The 22,018-nt window shown below is 50.0% G+C and overlaps 8 protein-coding genes across 10 annotated transcripts; 3 read left to right on the forward strand and 5 right to left on the reverse strand.

Annotated features, from left to right (window-relative positions):
* Window positions 1–30: 30 nt before the first annotated feature.
* Window positions 31–1,780, forward strand: FVEG_07384 (60S ribosomal protein L17; the record flags this gene model as incomplete). Of its 2 annotated transcripts, none has more annotated exons than XM_018896020.1 (4): window positions 31–309; window positions 523–736; window positions 854–1,041; window positions 1,092–1,780. In XM_018896020.1, exons 1-4 carry the CDS (start codon window positions 307–309, stop codon window positions 1,242–1,244), a joined length of 558 nt encoding a protein of 185 aa, XP_018753397.1. In that variant the 5' UTR covers window positions 31–306. The 2 variants fall into 2 exon arrangements, with proteins under 2 accessions (XP_018753397.1, XP_018753396.1); XM_018896019.1 differs by having other exon boundaries at window positions 265–463; window positions 1,092–1,244.
* On the reverse strand, window positions 1,576–5,250 carry FVEG_07383 (hypothetical protein). 2 transcript variants are annotated; one of them, XM_018896018.1, is made up of 2 exons: window positions 4,702–5,250; window positions 1,576–4,646 (listed from the first exon to the last, which is right to left on the reverse strand). In XM_018896018.1, exon 2 carries the CDS (start codon window positions 4,594–4,596, stop codon window positions 2,119–2,121), a length of 2,478 nt encoding a protein of 825 aa, XP_018753395.1. In that variant the 5' UTR covers window positions 4,597–4,646; window positions 4,702–5,250; the 3' UTR covers window positions 1,576–2,118. The 2 variants fall into 2 exon arrangements, with proteins under 2 accessions (XP_018753395.1, XP_018753394.1); XM_018896017.1 differs by having other exon boundaries at window positions 1,576–5,250.
* A 728-nt stretch (window positions 5,251–5,978) lies between these two features.
* On the reverse strand, window positions 5,979–7,596 carry FVEG_07382 (hypothetical protein). The gene is made up of 3 exons (XM_018896016.1): window positions 6,824–7,596; window positions 6,234–6,771; window positions 5,979–6,174 (listed from the first exon to the last, which is right to left on the reverse strand). Exons 1-3 carry the CDS (start codon window positions 7,035–7,037, stop codon window positions 6,132–6,134), a joined length of 795 nt encoding a protein of 264 aa, XP_018753393.1. The 5' UTR covers window positions 7,038–7,596; the 3' UTR covers window positions 5,979–6,131.
* Window positions 7,597–8,369: 773 nt separating this feature from the next.
* On the reverse strand, window positions 8,370–11,348 carry FVEG_07381 (homeobox protein cut-like). Its single transcript, XM_018896015.1, has 3 exons — window positions 10,942–11,348; window positions 10,719–10,886; window positions 8,370–10,669 (listed from the first exon to the last, which is right to left on the reverse strand). Exons 1-3 carry the CDS (start codon window positions 11,051–11,053, stop codon window positions 8,781–8,783), a joined length of 2,169 nt encoding a protein of 722 aa, XP_018753392.1. The 5' UTR covers window positions 11,054–11,348; the 3' UTR covers window positions 8,370–8,780.
* Window positions 11,349–11,615: 267 nt separating this feature from the next.
* Window positions 11,616–12,740, forward strand: FVEG_16084 (hypothetical protein; the record flags this gene model as incomplete). The annotated part of the gene is made up of 3 exons (XM_018905325.1): window positions 11,616–11,781; window positions 11,843–12,267; window positions 12,315–12,740. The coding sequence occupies 3 exons, from the start codon at window positions 11,616–11,618 to the stop codon at window positions 12,738–12,740; spliced, it is 1,017 nt and encodes a 338-aa protein (XP_018753391.1).
* Window positions 12,741–12,900: 160 nt separating this feature from the next.
* Window positions 12,901–15,312, forward strand: FVEG_16083 (hypothetical protein; the record flags this gene model as incomplete). The annotated part of the gene is made up of 1 exon (XM_018905324.1): window positions 12,901–15,312. The coding sequence occupies one exon, from the start codon at window positions 12,901–12,903 to the stop codon at window positions 15,310–15,312; it is 2,412 nt and encodes an 803-aa protein (XP_018753390.1).
* Window positions 15,313–15,534: 222 nt separating this feature from the next.
* Window positions 15,535–19,384, reverse strand: FVEG_16082 (hypothetical protein; the record flags this gene model as incomplete). Its single annotated transcript, XM_018905323.1, has 5 exons — window positions 15,535–18,059; window positions 18,140–18,365; window positions 18,428–18,556; window positions 18,618–19,185; window positions 19,263–19,384. The coding sequence occupies 5 exons, from the start codon at window positions 19,382–19,384 to the stop codon at window positions 15,535–15,537; spliced, it is 3,570 nt and encodes a 1,189-aa protein (XP_018753389.1).
* Window positions 19,385–20,160: 776 nt separating this feature from the next.
* FVEG_07377 (hypothetical protein) lies at window positions 20,161–21,857 on the reverse strand (the record flags this gene model as incomplete). Its single annotated transcript, XM_018896014.1, has 5 exons — window positions 20,161–20,583; window positions 20,666–21,066; window positions 21,137–21,328; window positions 21,407–21,668; window positions 21,723–21,857. The coding sequence occupies 5 exons, from the start codon at window positions 21,855–21,857 to the stop codon at window positions 20,161–20,163; spliced, it is 1,413 nt and encodes a 470-aa protein (XP_018753388.1).
* Window positions 21,858–22,018: the final 161 nt, after the last annotated feature.

The following is a 22,018-nucleotide window of genomic DNA, read 5'->3' on the forward strand; positions in this document are numbered from 1 at the left end:
AATATACAAAATCACAGCGCAATAAGTCGCAAAATATCTCAATACTACTCAAATACAATTTCCAGTTCACCACAGTCTTCCACTCGTTGCTCTCCATTTTCTCGCTTCTCTTTTGGCCGTTTGAGGCTGCTTTTCGGAAATCGCACTAACAGGGCAGGCAGCCCTAAGGCTCTTTCCCAAAGGAGTGGGGAAAGCGAGTTTGTGGTCCCTCCGACCTGTTAGGGCAAGAGCTCAGAATTTCTCAATTTCACGCCCGCCAACCCACGTTCGTCGTCGAAACCGTCACTCACCACCCAAGTCGCCGAGATGGTGAGTAACTGCGAGCCCCCGTCGACCGCCATCATGAGAAAGAGGAGGATATTCATGCTGTACGAATTGTCACGAACTTGCTCGTGCAATTTTTGACGAAACGTCCATCTTGGCCCGGAACCGCTGTGTTTTATTTGTGATGGCTGTTGTGAAGGCAGGGATTTTGAAGATGTGCGTGCCATGGCTGACTCTGGACTTTTTCTACGCATATAGGTTCGATACGCTGCCACCGAGATCCAGTCCTCGAAGTCGGCCCGCGCCCGCGGTGCCTACCTCCGAGTGTCTTTCAAGAACACTCGCGAGACCGCCCAGGCCATCAACGGCTGGAAGCTTCAGCGCGCTGTTACCTTCCTCGAGAACGTCAAGGAGCACAAGGAGGCCGTCCCCATGCGACGATATGCCGGCAGCACTGGCCGCACCGCCCAAGGTACGACTCGGCAAATTCTTCCCCCGTTAGCCATGGACTTAGGAGAAATTCGGAGATCGCAAATGGCTGGGATATATGCGTCAGAAGAACAAAAATGCTGATGGACTTAATCAATAGGCAAGCAGTTCGGTGTCTCCAAGGCTCGATGGCCCGTCAAGTCCGCCGAGTTCCTCCTCGGTCTCCTCAAGAACGCTGAGGCCAACGCTGATGCCAAGGGTCTCGACACCGGTGCCCTGATTGTCAAGCACATCCAGGTCAACCAGGCCCCCAAGCAGCGACGAAGGACATACCGTGCCCACGGTCGTGTATGTTGCCCAACTCTTCCGCCTCGAGACTCATCTAACGTCAAAAACAGATCAACCCCTACATGTCCAACCCCTGCCACATCGAGCTCATCCTGACCGAGGGTGAGGAGGTTGTCCAGAAGTCCGATGCTGTTGTCGAGCGCGAGCACCTCAACTCGCGCCAGCGCGGTGCCCGTCTCCGCAAGGCTATCACCGCCGCTTAAACAATCACCAACCTCTATCAAATAGACAAAATTTAAGCGCTGGTTGAAAACTGGGTTTACGTCGGGCATCTTCTGTGCTGTAACTGTGTGACTTTTGACAAGACTCTTGAACAAAGGGACACTACACCAAGATTACATTAAAAAACTCGATCAATTGTTCTAGGGTTTTTGCGAGGGTGGTTCGTGGCTTTTCATCAACTGGTGTATGGCAGGCTACGGTGAGCATGGCATTAAAGGGAAATTCATGCAAAAGTTCGCAAGGTTTTCTTGACGAAATAAAATCATTCAAGTCCTCCTATGTCCGGTCCTGCATCAGAAGAAGCAATGTGACATGATTAATTAGTAAAACTCAGCGCTGATGCACCCCGTAGACTCACGTTAGTCGGTCACGAGTGAGGCATTGCATCAGGTTGGATTTAGCGACACTGAACATATATCACACTCCTCCAAGGTGTTCGATATCATTACTTATACAATGCTTGCTAGCAGCTATCGATTGAGCAAACTTAACTGATCCCAACTAGCAACATAGCGAATGCGATGGGAGCAAAGTCCCCTGGCTCGATTTTCACTCAGCGATCATTACGACATTAGCCATCCCATCCAATTCTGCGAGGCCCGATTGCCTTTTTCCATGCCAGTTTTCGAAAAACAATTACCAAACGCCTCTGCCATCCTTTCTATTACAGCAATGCTAAGCCCAACCGTTCAGTTCTCACCATCTGTCCATGGTGAGTCGTCATTTATTAGCAGCAGTGGATACTATACGCCGTCCTGATCATCCAGCCCTTGCGGAAGCGTCTGGCCATTATCTTGGTTACTGAGCGGTAATACGAAAATTGGGGAATCAAGTATGGTCACCATAGAGCCTGAACTAAAAGTCTAGGCTCACCATGGCCTCGCCATCTCGTGCCCCTGCAATACTGGCAGCATCAACTGTGCCCGAAAATCGTCCTTTTCCGGGTTGCTCAACACCATCCGCTCTAGCGTCGTAAATTGTACGCTCATCATATACATTGGCCCATCCCATGTCCATACCGAAAGCAGTTGTAAGCTGCAGTAGCTCCTGGTTCCTTAAGCAAGGAACGATCCGGCAGAGAAGCTTGTCCCGGCACTTCTGCATCAGAGGTGATAGGTCCTGGATGTGCGGATTGCCGTTGGCCCCAAGGCCCTGAGCGCCATGCGGCAAGATACTCCGAGTATTTAAAGCCGGTGAGTCGACTGTAACATACCCACAGGACTTGAAGGAGAGGCACTTCAGAGTATACTTCTTCTCGTCTAAGCGTAGGCGCTGCGGCGCAGGGATGTGCTGCGCTAGGGGTTCCGCCTGGTCAGGGGCTGGCAGGCTCGAGATATTCAAATTCAGCTCGTCTCTGGCACTCAAGATGTCTCTGATCTTGATGCTTGGAGAGAAATGCTCTATGATGCCTGCCCAAGATAATACATCTGGTTGCTGTAAGATATCCATAGCTGCAGGTGGAGGGGGCGGCGGAGGAGCCTGATTGTTGGGTGGTGGCGGTGGCATGAAAGCCGCTCCGAATACTCCTGCAATCTGCTGAGCCGTTGCGTTGAATGGGAATGGTGCAACAACTCCATTCGCTATATTGGTAGGCGGAGGTACCAGCACCCCAGGAGGTGCAGGGTGCATCCCAATCATGTTCAGCAGATGAGCATTGTTTGCTGCGCCAGCTTGCTGGAGTGGAGCTTGGGGAGTGAGAGTCGGTGGACCGGAAAGTGATACAGATTCCAGATCGAGCTTCTCGAGTGTGGACAAGGCCATATTGCGTATTGTTTGCAAAAGGACATGCGGCGAGGCCCAGCAGTTCTTGAGTGATAAATGTTTAATAAACGGCAATGACAAGAGATCGTCCGTATTAGTCTTGGGGCTATCAATGCGAGTCATGAGTTGAGGTTGTTCAAAGAACGGTGCTGGAAGGATGTGGTGGTTTCGCTGATATGTCCCAGGAGCAAACTCTCCACCACAGATCCATTCAAAGTGAAGGCTTTCGATGTGTCGCTGAGCGCCAATGTAATTGTTGAGCAATTGATAAACCTTACCAACAGCCTCAACAGGAGAAACTGCGTCATCTTCTACACAGCCCGGTGCAGACTTGGAAACGCGTCGCCAGTCAGCAATAACCCCCAGCGAAACATTGGTGAGAGACGATAGATTCTGCCACAGCTCATGCCGACAAAGGATATACACATGGCTACTGGGAATCTTAGCAATCGTGATGGTGGTAAGGTTTTTGAAGCAGTTGTCCCGGGCATTGTCGATAAGGCCAATGACATAGGACTGGATCATGGCGCGATGCGCCCACTCGAGCTCGAGGAGCATTTCTTTCTGTGCTCTTGTGAGACTGGCGGGAATCAGCGGGTGGTTGACCGCCTCTGAGGCGGCTGGTTCAAAGTCAGCACGATGTGTGTTTTGCGCCATTACTCGTCTAGCTTCCATCTCAGTGATTATGGTTGCTCTCTCATCAAAGTCAATCGCGTTGATATTGGTGCCTTCAGTCTCTAACAGCATGAGTACAGCTTCGTTGATCTGGGAGCCTGAGTACCCAGCATCTGAGGCCATCTTTTGCAGAACTGTTCGCTTGAAACTAATGGGGTTCTCAAACACAGGCTTTCTGAAATCCTTGACCATTTCATTTAGGTCGGACATGGTGACGATTGGTTGCTTCCGAGCTTGTGCCTCAGAACCAGTGTGACGCCAATTCTGCGTTGCAAACACAGGATGGAGAGTGGTTGCACCTCGTGCGATGTGATCGGGCCCCGACAGAAATCCAAGGCCAGCATCGCAACAGAGTCCAAGATTTGTGACTTTAACCAGACACTTGAGCGCTTCCTTCATGGCCTCAGTTTCGTCAGCCGTTTGTTCGAGACCTTCAAGATCAGTATATCGGTGGTAAGTGCCATGTGGCCAGCGGTATATGCCCCAGAAAGAGGGTATAGCTTCTTGAGAAGGCTTCACTGGAGGGTATGAGAGCGTGTCCTCGTCAAGTTCCAAAGACAGGGCAAAGCGCCGGATGTGTGGACCAAAAGACTGGAAGATGCGCATCCCATTTGAGAGGAGAGCGGAGGACGTGCGCTTAAAGGCCCCGTTTTCATCACGATCCAACTTGCTGTAAAGCTCCGACTTGAAGGGCACGACAACATTTCGGAAGTACTGTGCAGAAGCCTTGTTCTCGAATTCTTTACAGACAAGTCGCAAACATCTGACCTCGAGGCGGGTGAGGTATGAAATGATGATCTCGAAAATCTCAACCGGAATTTCGTTCGTGGGCCATGTAACGGCGGACATCGCTTGGCCTCTTTCATGGGAATCTGACAGTTCAAGGAGAGTGGGCATTTCTTCGTCACAGGACGGAGGAGCAGTGCTTGGTCTTCTCTGGCTCGATGCTGGGTCGATGGCGTCAATCCAATTGGGATCCATAAGCGCGATGGGTAGACGGACTGCAAGTCTTGGGTTCCGTTGAGAGAGATGTCAGAATCGAGTGACTGCGAGGATTAACGGTTGAGGCGATTCACTTTCGGTCGGACGGAGGGCGAAGATGCCGTCAAGGCACTCTGATGGCGGGGCGTTGGAGCAGCAGGGACTGGAGAAAGAGAAGAGGACGAAGGGGTTTAGTATGAAGAAGAGAAATAATAGTAATAGTTCGATGTCGTGCAGCAAAGATGAATGTTGAAGGTGAATAGCCGCCGGGGGTGTCTCTCTTTTGTCGTAATCAGTGTGAATAGGTGAATGGATGAATCCGTGATGTAGTGCTCGGTCGGCTGCAGTCAAGGTCAAGACCGGAGGTACATGAGCGGGTTGGATCGGATCGATGCAGCCAATGCTTGGTGGCAAACGTAGGTGTCTGGGGGAGAGTGAAATCGAGGGGACAGGGCCCTCATCTCCCGGTAGTTGGTAGAATAGCTGTCGATCTATGCCGGGGTTAATTGTGCGATTGCGGCTCCGAGGAGAGAAAATTGATGAGTTGAAGATGGGGATGGCATGTTTAGGTATGTTTAGACGTAAGAGTAACTAACCTAACCTTAGGATGTGGGGGAGAGACATGGGCAGTCCAGGGTAGCGAGTGATCCCCGCCACTTCTGGAGGGTACCTGAGTGCCCCATCGGCCATGTTCCGTGCCACAAATACACCTTCACGACGGTGCAAATTGGAAGTGCAGCCGCCTGCAAATATTTGTACGGACGCTGTATAGGTAGGATTGAGTTATGGTGAAAGTTTCTATTCAAGTTATATTGGGTTGCTGCCGTTAATAAGTATGTTGCCTCTTTGGATTGATTGAGTTTCTTCGTGCCTAGAGTTTTGTAGCGACATTCGAACAGCGCAAAGTCTGTTCTTCTGAATTACAGGTAACCGTTGCTCGCTTAGGACGGAGAGGCGTATTTTTAACTCTCTTTAGAAGCTATGAGATGATGCAAATCACCATCACTAAGGTACCTTAACAGAAAGCTACACTGATATCCGTTTTGCCGCTTCGATTCAACTTAAGTTCAGGGATTAGCCCTGTGGGCATTCCCATGGGGAGATCCATCAGAATACGGACGGTAGCCTGGAGCCCGGAGAATGCCGGAGATCATGAAGCTGCGTTACAACATTAGAGGGACCAAATGCGTATGCTTACGAAGTGCATCACGTCGTTACAATGATATGATTTTATAAGATTAAAAGTCTTCCGCTCCGGTAAAAACCCCGACCGTACGAGTTCACTGAGAAGAATCGAAGCTCAAGTCACAAGTTGAATTATTGACCTCCATGTCGCTAACATCCGGGATATTACGTCCAAAGCAATACTATCTACGTGTATAAGAGAAGAATACCATCAAATTCAAAATAATACCAACCCATGAAAATCCAGTTGCTCCCTTTCTTTCACTTTACGCGTCATCTTCTTCAATATCGCCAGCCCAGAACCAATATCTGATGCAATGTTAGTCATCGTGCTCTATATCTACTCGATCTTGTAAAGAAGCACTCACAATGTGGCATATTCAACCTCGAATTCAGCATCCATACCCTGGCAAGTTGCAGGGGCGCTGCCGCCGGCTGTTGTAGTTCGGTAGACTTCCTTCATCTTGTGGGTAGCACCTTGAATGGTGGTGAGTCTGAGCCATGGTACAGCATTCTCACCAAGCTGTCCCTTGGCAGAGAGAGATGGAGCAGGAGCGCTGCTGTTCTTTGCACATGGAGCCTCGCCAATGTCTTGGTTGGGAGTGCGGAGGTCGAAGAAGGGCGTACCATCGGCGGTGAAATAATGGTGACCAGACTCAGCGAGAGATGCAGGGCCAAGCTTGTTTGCGTCTGATAGAGGGAAGTGAACGGCCATTCCAGGGATGCGTTCGATCAGATCTGGGTACATCGCGGCGACGCAGCTGCCGTTGAAGAGAGTGGCTACAGCACCAGTAGCAACGGGGGCTGACGAAGGTTTGCTGGTATCGCATGTATAGTTTTGTGTACCCCGGCCGATAGCGACATGAACCAGCTTCAGACCCTTGGCTGGGGAAGGTAGCTGACCATCTGAAACACTGGTTAGCCAAAAGAGAACAAGCACTGGATAGTGGTGACATACCGAGAGGCATCTTGGCTTGTGAGAGATCACAGACAGGAGCCGTTCCAAAGGACTTGACCGCCTTGACCTTATCCGCTACCAAATTGAAGTAACCAGACAATGACCCTAATGTGTCAATGGCGGATCCAGCATTTGTGACAGTAGCAGTAGGATAGGTTGGTGCTGCAGAGGCAGTCACCGCGAGGACAGAAGCGACAAGTGTTGATAATTGCATCTTAAAGTTGGTCGAGTATAGAGAGTGGTTTGTGTGTATGTGTTTGTGTATGATATCGAGGGTATAAGCGTGTCGGTATTGTTTCGAGTCGTCAAGACGTATGCCGTTAAGAGAAATTGAACCCAAGAAACAACAGAAATCCAATGTTTATAGATAATCGACCGTAACGAGACTTGAGACAGAGAACTTGTTGACCCTAGGAAATAAGGAAATAACAGATAAAGGAAAAAAGAGACAAAAAGGAAAAAAGAACGCTCAGCGTCTTTGAGTGTATACAGACAGACAGACAGACAAATGCAGAGAGATTCTTTTCCTGCCTCTTTCTTTCTCAACACCGTGAGGCGACGAACCCATCTCTTAATATACCAGCCTTCCCCTCAGGCCAAGACCCTGTTACACGCGCCTAAGCGTACAGTACCTACAGTACATTAGAGTCCGGGCGGTAGGTCTGAGCAACTGGCCATCCATGATTGGATTATCTGCCAAGATCTGGACACAAAAATAAACACCAGCGTTTTTGTAATGTCTGAGATGGACATGCACGTCTGGCTCATATGTGATCCGGGAACAAGATTGAGCAACGAGAGCCAACCATCTGATTGTTCAAGAGAGTTGCTGGGGTTGTGATTGGCGGGAGGGATTAGTTTAAGCGCCTGGCTCGGGCGTCGGCATATGGATCCATGGATGCATGGGCGTTTAGAAATGGAGATGAGCACGAGGAAATGCCACGACAATAACAATTCCGCGTTTTTTTATGCACTTTGCCATGTGCGATCTGGGCTCGTGCAGTCGAGTCTGTCATTGAAATAATACACAGACAAATATCTGACCCTGTTCTCCAGATAGACCGCCTATTTACATGCAATTTTAGGTACTAGGTAGTCTGTACATGTCATACAGCGGTACCCAGCCAGCATTGATGAGAGCCGTTGTACTACATTCCCTTCACTTTCCTGTATGACCGCATTGCTACGAAAACTCTTGAGTTCAAGTCACACTCCAGCCTCTCAACATTACCCTCTCCATCCCCAAGCCAACCCAAGGATCCCTTCAATAGATCTCAAGTTCTCTCGGCGCCACTGACGAACCAACCTCATCCCAGCATCGAAACATCCAAGTCCTCCCAAGAAACGAGAAACAAAGTCCCTTGACCGTAGTAAATTACATACAGGGCCATGTGTAGCTTGCCGCCAGCCTCCGAGTCTCTGATTGGACCGCGGATCATGCATGTCTACGGGCCGCGATAAGCGGCCAGCGGCTGCAGAAAATAGCAACTGGCCCCGCACCCCTCTTATTGGGACGGGCTATTTTCGCACATCAAGACGAATATAGCCAAGCTTCTAGTATCGACATCATGACTTGCATGTTTTAGCGGACCTCAGAGGCTGTCTAGAACAAGCCTGTCACATGTTTACTTGATTTTTTCTTGAGGGTGTTGCTTAGGTGGATCATGTTATGGTCTAATTCAAGGTTCTCACCACCCAACACAATAATACCATCCCTCTTGGCATGGTATGGCATGGATCTCGCTTCAAACGCACGAGATATCGCTTGCTTCCCTGATATGTACAGTACATAGCACGAGATCTCAGATACAGAATTCAATGACTCCACTACCGACCCGGTCTTAACGCAGGTCTATCCTGATGTTGATACAGTACCATCTCCCGCGGAGATTCATTGACACATTCCCTTTCCGGCTTTTGAGAAAAACACTTACAAAACAAGACGGCGCATCGGCCTCTACTTGGCAGGATCTTTAGGCGCTCCGTCCATTGGACTGCCAAGTGAGCCCCCGGCAACTCCAGCTGCCGCTGCCGCGGCGGACTCAAGATGGGTTACCCGCTGGACACCTGATGAACTGAGCCAATACAATGTTACAAATACCAGCAAATGGAGTGCTACGCAGTATGCAGCAAACAAGTTTCGGCTGGTTCGCGAAGCAAGTACTGTGCGCGTCAATGAGTAGACTGCGCGTTCTGGTAAACTCATCCGTTTGTAGGCTCGAGCAGACTCTCGCCCACGGAAAGCTGCAAATGGAGAAATATTGGACTCGTATGCCTGGCGGTATCGGTCCATAGCGATGCCAGGATTGCCCGTTTCGCCAATCGACACTGTTGATGGGTTTGGATTCGCCCCGTACGCCGAAGATGTCGCTGCACCTCCTCCTCGGTTGTATGTTGAAACATATCTTGTCTTCTCGTAGAGATTCAGGTTATCCTTCTGAAGCGCTGCGACTTCCTGGCGTAGCTGCGAGACTGTTCGGTGCGTATCTGACAGTTCTTCCTCAAGTTCCGCATTCTTCTTCTTGTAACGGTCTCGCTGAGCCGTGACCATGGGCAACATGCCCGAGCCTCCTCCATAGACTCGTTCGCCAGGCTCGCCTCCTCCCATGCGAGGATCCATACCACTAATGATTGACGATGTTGGTGAGATTCTGCCACTCTTGCGGCCCATTGCCCGGGTGACATATGTTCCAGCTACAGATGCACCAGATGGGAATGCGTTGGCACCCTCTTCTTGGATTGTCTCCAAATCACTCTCCAGTTTCTGGTTGAGCTTCTGGGCTCTCTCCAATTCGGCGGTAGTTTTTGAGAGTTCCTCTTCAAGATCCTCCAATCGACTTTGCAAATCGTTATGCGAAACACGTAGCACCGTCAACTCATCGCCCAACTTCTTGTTTCGCGCCAAGAGAAGCTTCTCCAGAGAATTACCCTCTGCATCCTTTGCCTCAAGGTGCTCTCTTACTTCGTCATCATCACCTGTGGAGAACTCAATACTTTTGAGAACCTCAAGCTCCTGCTTGATGTCCTCGTAGTCACTCCATTTTTGAACCTTGCTCTTCAAGGTATCCCTCTCCTCCTTGAGAGTGTTCACCTCTCTTTCAGTAGATCGCAACTTGCCATCTAGTTCTCGTTTGAGACCCTCCTTCTCCACACGAGCGGCATCCAGCTTGCGGATCATGGACTGGTTCTCTGACCTCACACGCATATATCCAGGATCGTCCTCAAGACTTGTCTCAGGTTGCTGTTGGGCTGATGACTTGGCTTGTGCCAGCTCCAGTCGCATTTGTTCGTTTCGTGCCTCAACCTCGGCTAGGCGAGAGCTTGTGCGATCCAAATCTGCATGGAGCATCTCAAGCTCAGCGCTCGAAACATTGTTGCGATGAACCTCTTGGTCGTCGCCATTCTTGCCCAGGCGCTGATTAACCTCGTAACTTGCGCGCATCTCGGTCAGAAGACGCTCTTGCTTCTCCAGCTTATCTTCCAATGCCTTCTCCTTGGCCTCCCAGTTATCTGTCTTCTCCTCTAGCACAGCGTTCCACGATGTCTCAACTTCCTTAACACGTTTCTCTAGGTTGTCCTCCAGCTCTCTTCGAACCTTTCGTTCATTCTGGAGCTTTGATTCGGTCTCTTCCAGTTGACTTGAAAGTTTCGAGACGTTCTCTTGGAGGTGCTGGTTTTCTTCGGTAATCTTTGGTAAGGTATCTTCGGACAAGAGCATAGAATCAACTGAGGCCTCAAGAAGTGGATACGGATCTGGAGCATCAGAGAAAGATGCATATGTTTGAAGAAATGCCGAGTTTACAGACTTGGAGTGGTTCGTAAGGAGGTCGATAAAGGTCTGATAGGCTGCGATGATGTTAGTCCGTATCAGTATATGATAGGATCTTGTTGGTACATTTCAATAGTCCCTTGATTTCTGTAAGCTTGGCCGCATCATCGAGCTTGCGGAATTCTTTGGTCTTTTGGGCGAGTTCTTTACGTTGGACAGTTGAGTCCCGCTGGTATGCGACAATGTCTGAAGCTGTATTGTCGAGAGTCGAGACAAGGGTTGTGAGATCGATGGCTATCCAGGCAATATGTCAGTAACTGCTACAACTGGTGTTCGCTGGAAACCGTACTTCTCCATGCTGATATCGCATGCTGAAACTTGTTCTCTCCTTCAAAGGCGGGCGCAGGTGTAGGGGCTTCGGTTGTGCTCGCCAGAGCAGCCTCGACGGCTGCGTCAGTCATGGCGTTGTATTGAGCTGGCGATCAGGGGCGGCGCAAAGGAGTGGATATGGCAGCCTCAAACGCCGCGGATGTGTTAAAGCGAGTGTTTTGCAGTTGATGCTGTCGTTCAATGGTCGTAGGAGGTCGTTGCTGTCGTGGTTAAATGGGGGCCATGAGGTTGTGCTGATGAATAGGAAGGAATGTGTTTCATCTCCCTTCTCGATAACTTGGGGCCAGGTTGCGCGTGTCATAACAAGCTTATTGGCCACAAGAGCTGTCAGGCTGATAACGACGTGGTTGCAGGGGCAGTTCCATGGACTGATCCCCCGCAGCCTTGCAGGTCAGTGAACACAGACACTAATTAAGCCCGGCGACTATCCACTCAAGGTACGGAGTACCTACCTACCTACCTACCTAGGTCCCGTCAGCTTCCAGAGCTTCAGGTACGTAGATCCACTTGACTGATGTCAACATACGCCAGCCAGCCAGCCTCGGGTGCCTGGATACAACGTTTTCTAATCCGCAGAGGCACAACACGACATGCGCTGTTCGCTCAAATGATGCTGTTGATAACAACGCCGCTATGACATCAGATGGCTCAGGCGATGGGCCTTCAATTACAAGCCCAGGGCTAACCAGTACCAGTCGCGAGGTTGGCCCTTATGTTCTCAGGACTTTATTGGATGAGGTGCCACTATCTGCAGACGGCTCCAAAGATGATATCAAGATCAACTGCGTAGATTATCTGGGTAAGTAGTTTCGGCATTGATACTGAGTGTTTGCGCTCACAGTTGACCTTTGCGCATGCAGATGCGAATCTGTACGTTGGCACATCTGCCTCCGAGCTGCTTCACTTCGTACAAATTCCACCGGACCCAAACGATCGGTCGGGGCAACCCGTTTATATCCTCGCATCTCGACTATGTCCTCAATATGTCGAAACTTTAGGCACTCCGAACTCGCGACCCGGCGTTCAGCAAATCCTCCTACTACCTCGTGTCGGCAAAGCGTGTATCCTTTGCAATTGGACCGTCACTTTCTATTCGCTTCCCGAACTTAGCCCCGTTTTTGGAACAACTCTAGTCAAGAACTGTAGTTGGATAGGTGGTATTGATTTGAATGAGCCCTTGCTTGACGATGGAAGTGCAGAGAGGGGTGGAGGTGTCACTATTCTCCTCTCTCTTATGCGAAAGATTCAGGTTGTGCGTGTAGGCGAGGACGCGCGCGCTTTTAAGGTACGTATCAGCGCATGGAGTGATTGCCCACCACTCACACAATATAGAAAATCGACTTCTCTGGAAGCATCCTCTCAGTCCGTAGGGACTCAATCGCTTGTGTCGCGGACTCTAAGTCGTATGCGCTTATTGACGTGGAACAACAGCTCAAGATCCCCTTGATGAGCATTTCATCCTTGGAAGAAACAACCTCGCCCAGTGAAATTGGACATGCTCAAAGGATTGGAGCGGACACAGCAAGTGGGCTGCTCCGAAGCTCCTCTTCTACCGGAAACCGCACGTCTAGCGAAGTCCCAAGCCATAGTCGGAGCACGAGCTTGGGCGGCTCAATATTGGATAGTATCCGTCGACAAGATCATCGTAGTAACGAGGGTGAAGATTTCCTTGGCCGCAACACCTCGCCGCAACCGTCGATAAGCCCCAGGCCATCAATGGAGAGAGCTTTCAACACCAAATCCTCCTTCACTCGATAAACCTCTTCCAGCTGCCCCGTCACCATCCGGCACACCTTCTCAGTCTACTGACCCTCGACCAAGGCCTGGGTCCGTCTTTCTAAAGGCTCACATCACTTCTCCGACTCCTGACGAACTTTTGATTGTTACTGGAACTGACCCCCTGGAGCCAGGAATCGGCATGTTTGTGAATCTGGATGGCGATCCCACGAGGCCTACTCTTGAGTTTACCAGATACCCCAAGGAGGTCGTCGTAGATAGCCCGCCTTTGAATGCTAACTCGTCACAGCCATCTTCAATGCAGGAAGAAGACGGTTATGTTCTGGCCTCGATGACGAGAGAAAAGGAAGGCTTGGAATATGGACTAGAGATTCAAAGATTTGATGCGGGTTCGGACCCAAACCCACAGAAGTTCTGGTTGACGGCCAGAGAGGCTGATGGGGTCTACGGCATTCGTTCGCTTGCTGGCAGCGAAGAAACGCGATTCGATGAGATTGTTCAGAAATTATCGCAAAGGCGATACACTCCTTTCTCTGTTTCAATATCGCCTGGCACCCCGGATCCTTCATCTTCAGCCAAGACACCAGACTCGAGGACAGCACTGTCAATAGAACATCTCTCAAAAGAGAAGGAACTTTTTGACAGAAACATTGACTCACAAGACGAAGAATCGTTACCAGAAGAGTGGGAGGCAAATCGCAATGCAGAGGGCGAGGAATTTGCTCGACAACTTGCCAAGGCTGAGGCAAGATTGGCAGTCTGGAGTGGTAGCCGCATCTGGTGGGCTATTCGCAATCCTTTACTTATACAACTTGATGCCGCCTTGGAAGCAGCTTGCGTTGGAGATGTTTTTAGCCCCGCCGAGCTGGACAGGCAGGCAATATTCACCACTATCAACTCCGTCAGGGGCCGAGAACCCCAAAGCGAGTTGGAATTTATGACTTATGGATATTTACGGCAGAAAGCTGGCATCTTGCTTTTGACGAACTTGCTGAAGTCTCCTGAAGATAAGCAGTTTACGGAAAAAGACGTAAAAGCTCTTGAAGAAGTGCTAATCGAGAGTGGTCTTGACCCCAGAGTGGTCCTTTCCCTGATTCCTAGCGTTCGAAACGAGATAATAGAAGGCTCACGTGGGATCTGGATATATGGCGGCGTCAGAAGAACCGCCGATGCTTACCTCAGAAGCAGGGAGTTCCAGATGACATCTAAGGACAGTATTGGGACACTGGAGCCGAGGACGATGCACTTTCTTCGGAGATTTCTTGGAACATGGCGCAAGAAGAAAGGGTTCGGCAGTGTGGCCGACGAGAGAGAAGTGTTTCACACAGTTGATGCGGCGCTGCTGCTCGTCCTTCTCGAGATTGATCAACATTCACCCAAGGGGTTGGGCAAGGGGGGCGTTGTGAGATCTGAGCTATACGAGATTGTAGATAAGGGTGTCGACTGCTTTGACCGTGCAGTTGATTTACTCGAAACATACCATCGACTCTTCGTGCTAAGTCGCCTGTACCAGAGCCGGAAACTGTCAGGAGATGTTCTGGCCACTTGGAGGCGGATAATCGAAGGCGAGCAGGACGTAGGGCAGGAACTCCGAGAGGGAGAACAGCGAGTTCGTGAGTATCTGACCAAGGTCAGCAGCCAGGCTCTTGTCCAAGAATATGGTGTGTGGCTTGCAAATCGCAACCCAAAGCTTGGTGTCCAAGTTTTTACCGAAGACAAGGGACGCGCACCCAAATTTGAGCCAGCGGAAGCCGTTGCAATCTTACGAGAGGAGGCACCTGATGCAGTTAAGTATTACCTCGAACATTTGGTTTTTGGCAAGGGTCATACCACGTATATCAACGACCTGATGGCGTACTACCTTGACGTGGTGGTTCATGATCTAGAATCATCTGAGGAGAGCCGAGCTTTGGTCAGAGCGACATATGAGGCATACCGCGCTTTGGAGCCTCCTAAGCCTGCATACAGTCACTTCCTTCGGGACAACGCCCCGGACGACAACGAGGTCTGGCACAGCCGTTTGAGGCTACTTCAACTCTTGAGCGAAGCAAATGATTATGATGCTGCAGCAATAAGAGATCGGGTTTCTGAACTGCCAGATGATCTTTTGGTGCCCGAGACCATCATACTTGCTGGCAGAGAATGCAAACACGACGATGCCCTCCGCCTTTTGGTCCACAACCTGGGCGACTATGACACCGCAGTCTCATACTGCCTTCGAGGCGGTGCGAGCACAACAGGCGCTGCTCCTTCCCAGAGACCATCATTTGAGGAACAGCGTGGCCTGTTCAACGTCGTCCTCCATGAGTTGCTCGCTCTTGAAAACGTCAGCGATCGTGTGGAGCAGACTGGAGCACTCCTGGAGCGGTTCGGCGGCTGGTTCGAGATTGACGATGTTCTTAGTCTCATCCCTGATGATTGGTCTGTCGATATTATCGCAGGCTTTTTAGTTGGAGCACTTAAGCGTCTCGTGGGAGAGCGGCACGAAGCGATGCTGACCCGGGTCCTGAGCGGAGCGCAAAACTTGCGCGTAAGCTACGATCGAGTTGCAAAGATTGATGAGAAAGGGCCGAGTATTGAAGCTTCGAACTAAAAGTTCTTAGTCAAGCTATCTGGACTATTTCATTTTGTTAAGAGGTGGATTCATAGCGAACTTCTTTGGCCAAAAACATATTCATCATAATTCAAGGACTCTTTATATGTATTATTCTTATCATGAAAAACATCAAGCGCCTATGTTCATCACCAATGACAAGAATCATCTCAAAGCGGCCGGAATCCATTAACAAGTCGCGTAGGTGGCCCTTGAGTTATTTTAAGTAGTGCCAATTGGGTGAGGCTCACAGAATTTGGACAATAGATTGTGTATCGCCTGGTCATGCATTTGCTCCGCCATGTGCAACAGGTCTTGTTGATCCTTCGACAACATTCTCTGGTCGACTGCGCTCAGTGACAGGAGTACTTGAGCAGACTCGATGTGATTTTGTAAAGTGGATGAGCTCTCAACCACTCGCATCAACGCAGTTCTGCCCTGGCAATCTCTCTGTGATAAGCCTTCACAAAAGCGAGGTGCCAGAACTCGAAAAATAGCAGGCTTACACTGCTCAGATGCCAAGTGTAGGACGTTTTCACCTTTTGAGTTGCGGTGACGAAGATGCCCTTGAATACCATCTTGCTCTAACAAGAACCTGACAACATCAACATGGCCAGCCAATGCGGCCTCTCCAACGGACTGGTGACCTGGATGAGCCAAGCTTCGAGGTTGGCGCTGAGGCGCACGTAGCAGTTCCTCTTTGAGGTCAACATTCTGCTGTGCGTTATTCATCAAGCGTTTAATGATGGGCATACAGCCGTGACTGGCGGCCAGGCATAGGAGCTCGTTACCCCATCTTTCCCGGATTAAGATGTCAGAGATATCGTTGATAACGTCAAATGCAGCATCCCAGTCCTGGCTGTTATTTATGCTTGGAGAGCGCCACCATTCGATGATACGACGAAAGAAGCCAATATTCTGAAGATGGCAACCAGTTCCGCGTCCATGAAACAGCATTCCAAGTCTGCGTAAGTCGGCCCATTGTAGGACCTGCTCAACAGCGATCATAGCTGTGTTGGGTAAGAATTTGGGAGACTCCAAGTCAGATGTTTCAAGCATCTTGAGCAGCACCACTTCCGATCCGTAGAGCGACGTGATGCTCAAGGGGTCGTACAAGCTGCCGTCAAACTCAAATCTTGCCTGGACTACGCAGTCCGGCCGACTATTTTGGCTGGTCCAATTCAGTAATCGAGTCGAGTTGGGCTGGCACAGCCTTTCAATGCTACTAAGATCAGGGAGAGGCTCTTTGGTAACAAAGGTGAAATGATGTATCCAGTTGCAAGAGGCATAGACGAAGAACTCGCCGAATCCTCGGTCAGCTGGGTCGTAGCGAATCATGCCATCCTCCCAGTTCTCCCACGAGCAATCCATAGTGAAGCTGGGGGATGCAGTGACATCACTAAAGATATCCGCGTCTTGTGGTAGTTCCTCCATAGCCGTCTGCTCATCGGAAAGAATGGAAGCCTCGTCGATCTCGTCGAGAAGCAGGTATCGAATACATATGTTCAAGATGACATTCTCCAACCTTGTAGGGTTTTCCGAATTGTTATGTCCAGGCCGGGTTGCACCGAGGTCGCTCAATATAAATTCTTTGACCGATTGGTGAGCAACAATAACCTGCCGTCTCTTGACATCATCGAAATCGACGCCAGCAACAAATGGTTGGATGAGGGCCATAACGCCTTGATAGTCGACCAGTTCAGCAACCCCTGCGACAGTGGTAATATCTCCATCAACTGTCCCCGTTGCGACAGCCCAAGCAAGTTCTAGGATGCTCAACCGTCTTCTGGCCGCACCCAGAACTTCCAAGGCTGTAGCTGCCATAATTTGGGCCTCTGGCTCCTTGCCCGCGCATCGGATGAACAGATCGGTGTATAGTTTTGACAGGTCCCGTGGTTGTGGCATCTCTTCCAGAAACTTGTTCATGCGGCCACGTGCCATGATCTTCTTCGCAGCAATGGCTTCGACAGTCATCTTGGTCCATATGGCACTTCCTCTTGCAAGACTAGACAGCCTCTCGATAATGAGCTCTTGGAGACGTGCGTCAAGGTATCCTAATCTTGTTTTGACGGTCTTTTCAGCGATGACTTTATCTCTGCCTGGATCAGCACAAATATCGACCCTCAGAGATCCCTCTAGTTGATCCAGTATTCCCCCCCAGGGTCGAGAAGACAGCACAACTTTTAGCCCCGAGATCTTCTGAGACAAGCTGCGTAGTGACTGAAGAAGCATGTGGAGGGAGCCTGCGTCGCACTCGTCTAGACCGTCAACTATCAGGAAAAGAGGTCGATTGAGCCTTAGGACAGTTTGTTCGAAAATTTCAATCAACATGTGGGCATTTGTCGCGGGTTCGAAATTTCCACTGAGCAGATCTTGCTTATACCAGTCGAAGAAGGCTCTCTTCAGCCCAACACGCTGTTGAAGAAGTGACAGAATCAAGGAAGAGAAGATACACAACACATGCCCGGTTTCATCATTCTGGCAATAGTGGTATAGAACCATGGGCTTTTCGAGCTGGTGCTCGGCTCTCCGACGTAGCTCCTGAATAAGAAAGCTCATTATCACACTCTTGCCACTTCCCATATCTCCAATAATAACCAGCTGTTGATAGTCGGGTGCTCGGTACCAAGTTTTGAACTCGGGCTGTTCTAGCACGAAGTTGCAAGCTGCGTCATCTCGAAGGTGATTGAAATCGCCATGATGGCGGCTCTGCTGACTCTGCTTGTCACGGCCCAGCCATTGTGAGACTATTTGGGTCAGTATTGTGAGGGCACTTGAAGTTGCGAGAGGGCGACTGGCAGTCAACAAAGGCGTAGCGTAGGCATACCTTTCTCATCACACATCATAGTCTTGATGTCCTGGGCGATATCGAGAGTGGCTTTCTCAACAACCTTGCGGAGGTTTTCGACTTCTTTCGAAATGTCCTGGACCAGAGTCGGTAGAGTACCAGTGTCTGATACAACGGCCAATACCAACTTAGCCCTTCTCTTGGACAGAAACTGATAAGCAGCTGCATAGAACTCGATGAGTTTCCGATAGACCGACACGAGTGCCTGCATGTGGTCAGAATACATTCTTGGCTGAGTTTTTGTACTGGAAATAAAGGAAGCCGTACTTTGTGAATATCAACTCTGTCTTCCCTCTGGCCGATGATATCGCAATCGCTAATATACGAAATCTGCCTCAGCATTTCCACGATCTTTTTGGCAAACTCGAAATCTGCAGTAGCAACACTTATGGCGAGCTGCGTATAATACTATCAGCCTTGACGCGCGTCCTGGTTGAATCTCTGCAGCAATACTAACCGCTGTAACACCTCTCATAACCCCAAATACGGCAGAGGTTGTGGGCTCAAGCGCTGTGAGAGGCGCCGATATGTCCAAAACCATCTTGATTCGGTCCAGCGGGGCCTGTATTGAGTTGAGGTATCGGACTCCTCGCAGGAAAGTGGACTCGTCTGTCGCGTCCTTATCAACTGTCTCGAGCTCTTTGAATAGCTGGGCGATGCTCTCCCCCTTGAGGATAGTAACATCCACTTCTTCGCCCATGCTCTCTACTGCTTCTCGGTAGGCCTTACTCCAATGATCCGCAGGCGCAACCGCGGCCACGTCAGTGTCTGTGTCTGTGTCAGTTTCAGGAGCTGGTGCCGCCTCATGAGTAGAAGTTGGAGGAGAGGTAGTCAAGCGTCCGTTGGCTGCTGTGCCAGAGACAGCGGCGGGGGGAGAGGCATCATCGGATGGCAAACGGTCTATAATGACCGTAGCGGTTTCAAGAGACCTGCTGGGTTGGTCAAGGGGGATGACTGTCTCGCTCCTCAGAGTGACTCCCGCCGTATTTTCTGTTGGGAGGGCTTGGGTGGTAGGTTCGCCTGGACTAGGTGTATCAAATATGGAGGTCAGTCGACTAGGTAGCCACTAGAGGTTCATAGCAGTAGCTGAAGAAAACCTTACCTCTCTACGACAGCAACACGGCCAGTTGGAGAATTATGACCTCGCCTCTGAATGAGTCCATTCAGCCGCTGGCGTAGTCTGAACCGTGAGCCTTCTTCTCGTGGTTGATTAGCAGCTGACATGCTGTATGAAAGGAGAGAGACATGGTACGAAATTCCAAGTCAATGAACTTGAGCAGCTCTCTACACATTTGTTTAGGAGATGCATTGTTCATGACCTCAGAAGAAGAGAGCCCACGCAATGAGCCGACACGCTCACCAATGGTTATGTAGCATTAGCCGCGGCATGGCATGGAGTGGCCCAATCCTTGCTACTCTCTGCCTGCGACTTCATGGGTTGCTACTGAAAGCACGGGGTAGCTATCCATATTAACAGATACCATATCTATGTATGTATGACAGCTAAGCCAAGGTATCGGCCATAGATCTCCAGCCAGTGAGTGTTATCGTCAAACAGATGAGGTCGGCTGCCATTGAGCGGGGATTGCTGTTGTACAAGCAAGTGGTAGGCCGGGATGCTGCACTAGCTGATCATTAATTGTAAGGAATTAAATGGATTACGAGTCTCAGGTAATCAGTCAATTTCTAGAATCGGCAGCTCGCCATTTTTGTTTGTTTGTTGGTTGGTTGGTTGTTTCTCTTTAGTCAATCAACCGACTAATGAATGCAACGGGGGAGGCAGGCAACTCTGGCAAATCACCTTAGACTTGGGAATACCATCCCACAATCGCTATTAACTATACCCCCACCACTTGTCTCCATCGTCAGCCATACTCGCGGTCGTGTATCCCTGACACCCCCAGATATGTACCCGGGGCACGGCGCTTTAGCCGAACCCCCCAACTGTCGCATCCAAGCTTCACTTCAGTTGTCGATCGCGGTCGTTATAGATGCTGCTTTCAGACAGAGTTGGAATTGTCAGCACACGAAAAGGCTGCCGATCCTCCTGACGCCTTGTAAGAGTCAACAACGCCGACAACAGATCCATATGTTCCAGCAATCATCAGAAATGTTCCAGAGAGAATCACAAAACTACTCCATACAACCATAAGAACCCACTTTAGGGGTCTCTCCTGCTTTCCTGCGCTCCAGTTATCGTACAACCAGAAGCAACCATATGGCTGAAACGTTTGCAGAGTACCTAGGAGAGCTCCTACAAGAGACACGAGACTTCCAAAGACAGGAATTGCACTCGCTATGATGTAGGCTAACAAAGCTGCAGAAAAGGTCAGGCCTAGCCATGTAGCCCAGTGAGTGAGGGTGTTGGCTGTGAGATGCCTTGAGCCTCGAAGGACTCGAACGAAGACGTATTTTCCGGTGACCTAGGTATAGAGATTTTGTATCAGTACTCATCTTGTTTCAAGGCTGCTGAATTCTAATCATATCCAGCAGGTAAGTACTTACATGAGCATTGATGGTTGCACCAACAATCAGACCCGGCAAAGCGAGGCCGTAAGCAACTTGCTTAATAGTCTTGCCAGCCGAACCCAGAGCGGGCGAGGCAACATAGGAGCCACAGTAGTAGTAGATGATAACTCCCACAATGATATATGTCGCTGTCGCAACGGACTGGCAGAGCAGCATCGCTTTGGTATAATGGCGAGGGTCGCGCATCTCTGCAGCAATAGGGAAAAACAGGGGTGTGCCAGCATAGGCAAAGACCATTGTCGAGAGAGCCGACATTGCTTCCTTGAAGCTCGGCTTTCCATACAGCTGATAGTCGGACTTCCATTCGTGTTGGAGATTTATCTTTGGAGCTGCTGAGGGCCGGTCTTGGATGCTGACGGCTATGGTAACGACATAGACTGATTCTTCCGTCAGTATGAATGACAACGACAATGACAACCAACTGTGAGTGGTAGATATTCAACGTACCGCCTGCCAGGAGAGAGATTACTCCCACCCATGCAAGCCAACTTATGCGACTCAGGGTGCGGATGCTAGCACATAGAAAGACGATTATTGCGGCCACTGCGACAAAAGTAGCTGTGCATGTCCCATGCGTCGACAAAGCATTGAAACTGATGGAGATGCCCAATATTCCCGATGCAGAAGTAAAAATGGTAACTAGGTTGTACAGACAGTCATGGTCAGCAGTGAGCTCAACTCGGAGCGTCCGTCATCACTTCACTTCACTTCACTTACACAAAGAAAAGCTGATCCCAAGCAACTCTCGTCCGAAGCGTCCAAACAAGATACCGCCTGCATCGTCAATACCGTATACCTCGCGGTGGTTAAGCTTGAATATCCCAATAATATAGTCAGACCAAGTGGTGATGCCTCCAATGACGAGCAGACATATGAGGCCGGGGACGAGTCCCAGAGTGTGGAACGCCGATGGGATCGAGAGGATGCCGAGTCCGATTTGGGTCTTCATCATGAGTGCAGAAGTGCCTAGCCAACCAACCTGTTGGCGTCAGTAACTATTTGGTACTGCAGAGGACCTGTGGGAAGCACGTACATCGCGGTAGTTGGGTCCATCTTCTGTGATATCGCCAAAGACCTCGTCGTGAGCTACGGTTGGGCGAGCGTCGTCTTGATTCGGACCTGGGTCCAATGCCCCAGACTCTCGATTTTTGGCGTGTATGATACCCATGTTGCTCTTTATTCAGGAGAAAAATGACAAGAATGAAAGCTGCCAAGATCAAAAAGCTAGCTGACCGTATGTATATATCCTTTCAACATTCATCTCTCCTCACGTATTCGGCCCGCCAGAATTTTACTCGAAGGACACTGGACGCTCATTGCTCCCCCATA

This window comes from Fusarium verticillioides, chromosome 8 (genome assembly GCF_000149555.1).
Source record: "Fusarium verticillioides 7600 chromosome 8, whole genome shotgun sequence".
Classification (NCBI taxonomy): domain Eukaryota; kingdom Fungi; phylum Ascomycota; class Sordariomycetes; order Hypocreales; family Nectriaceae; genus Fusarium; species Fusarium verticillioides.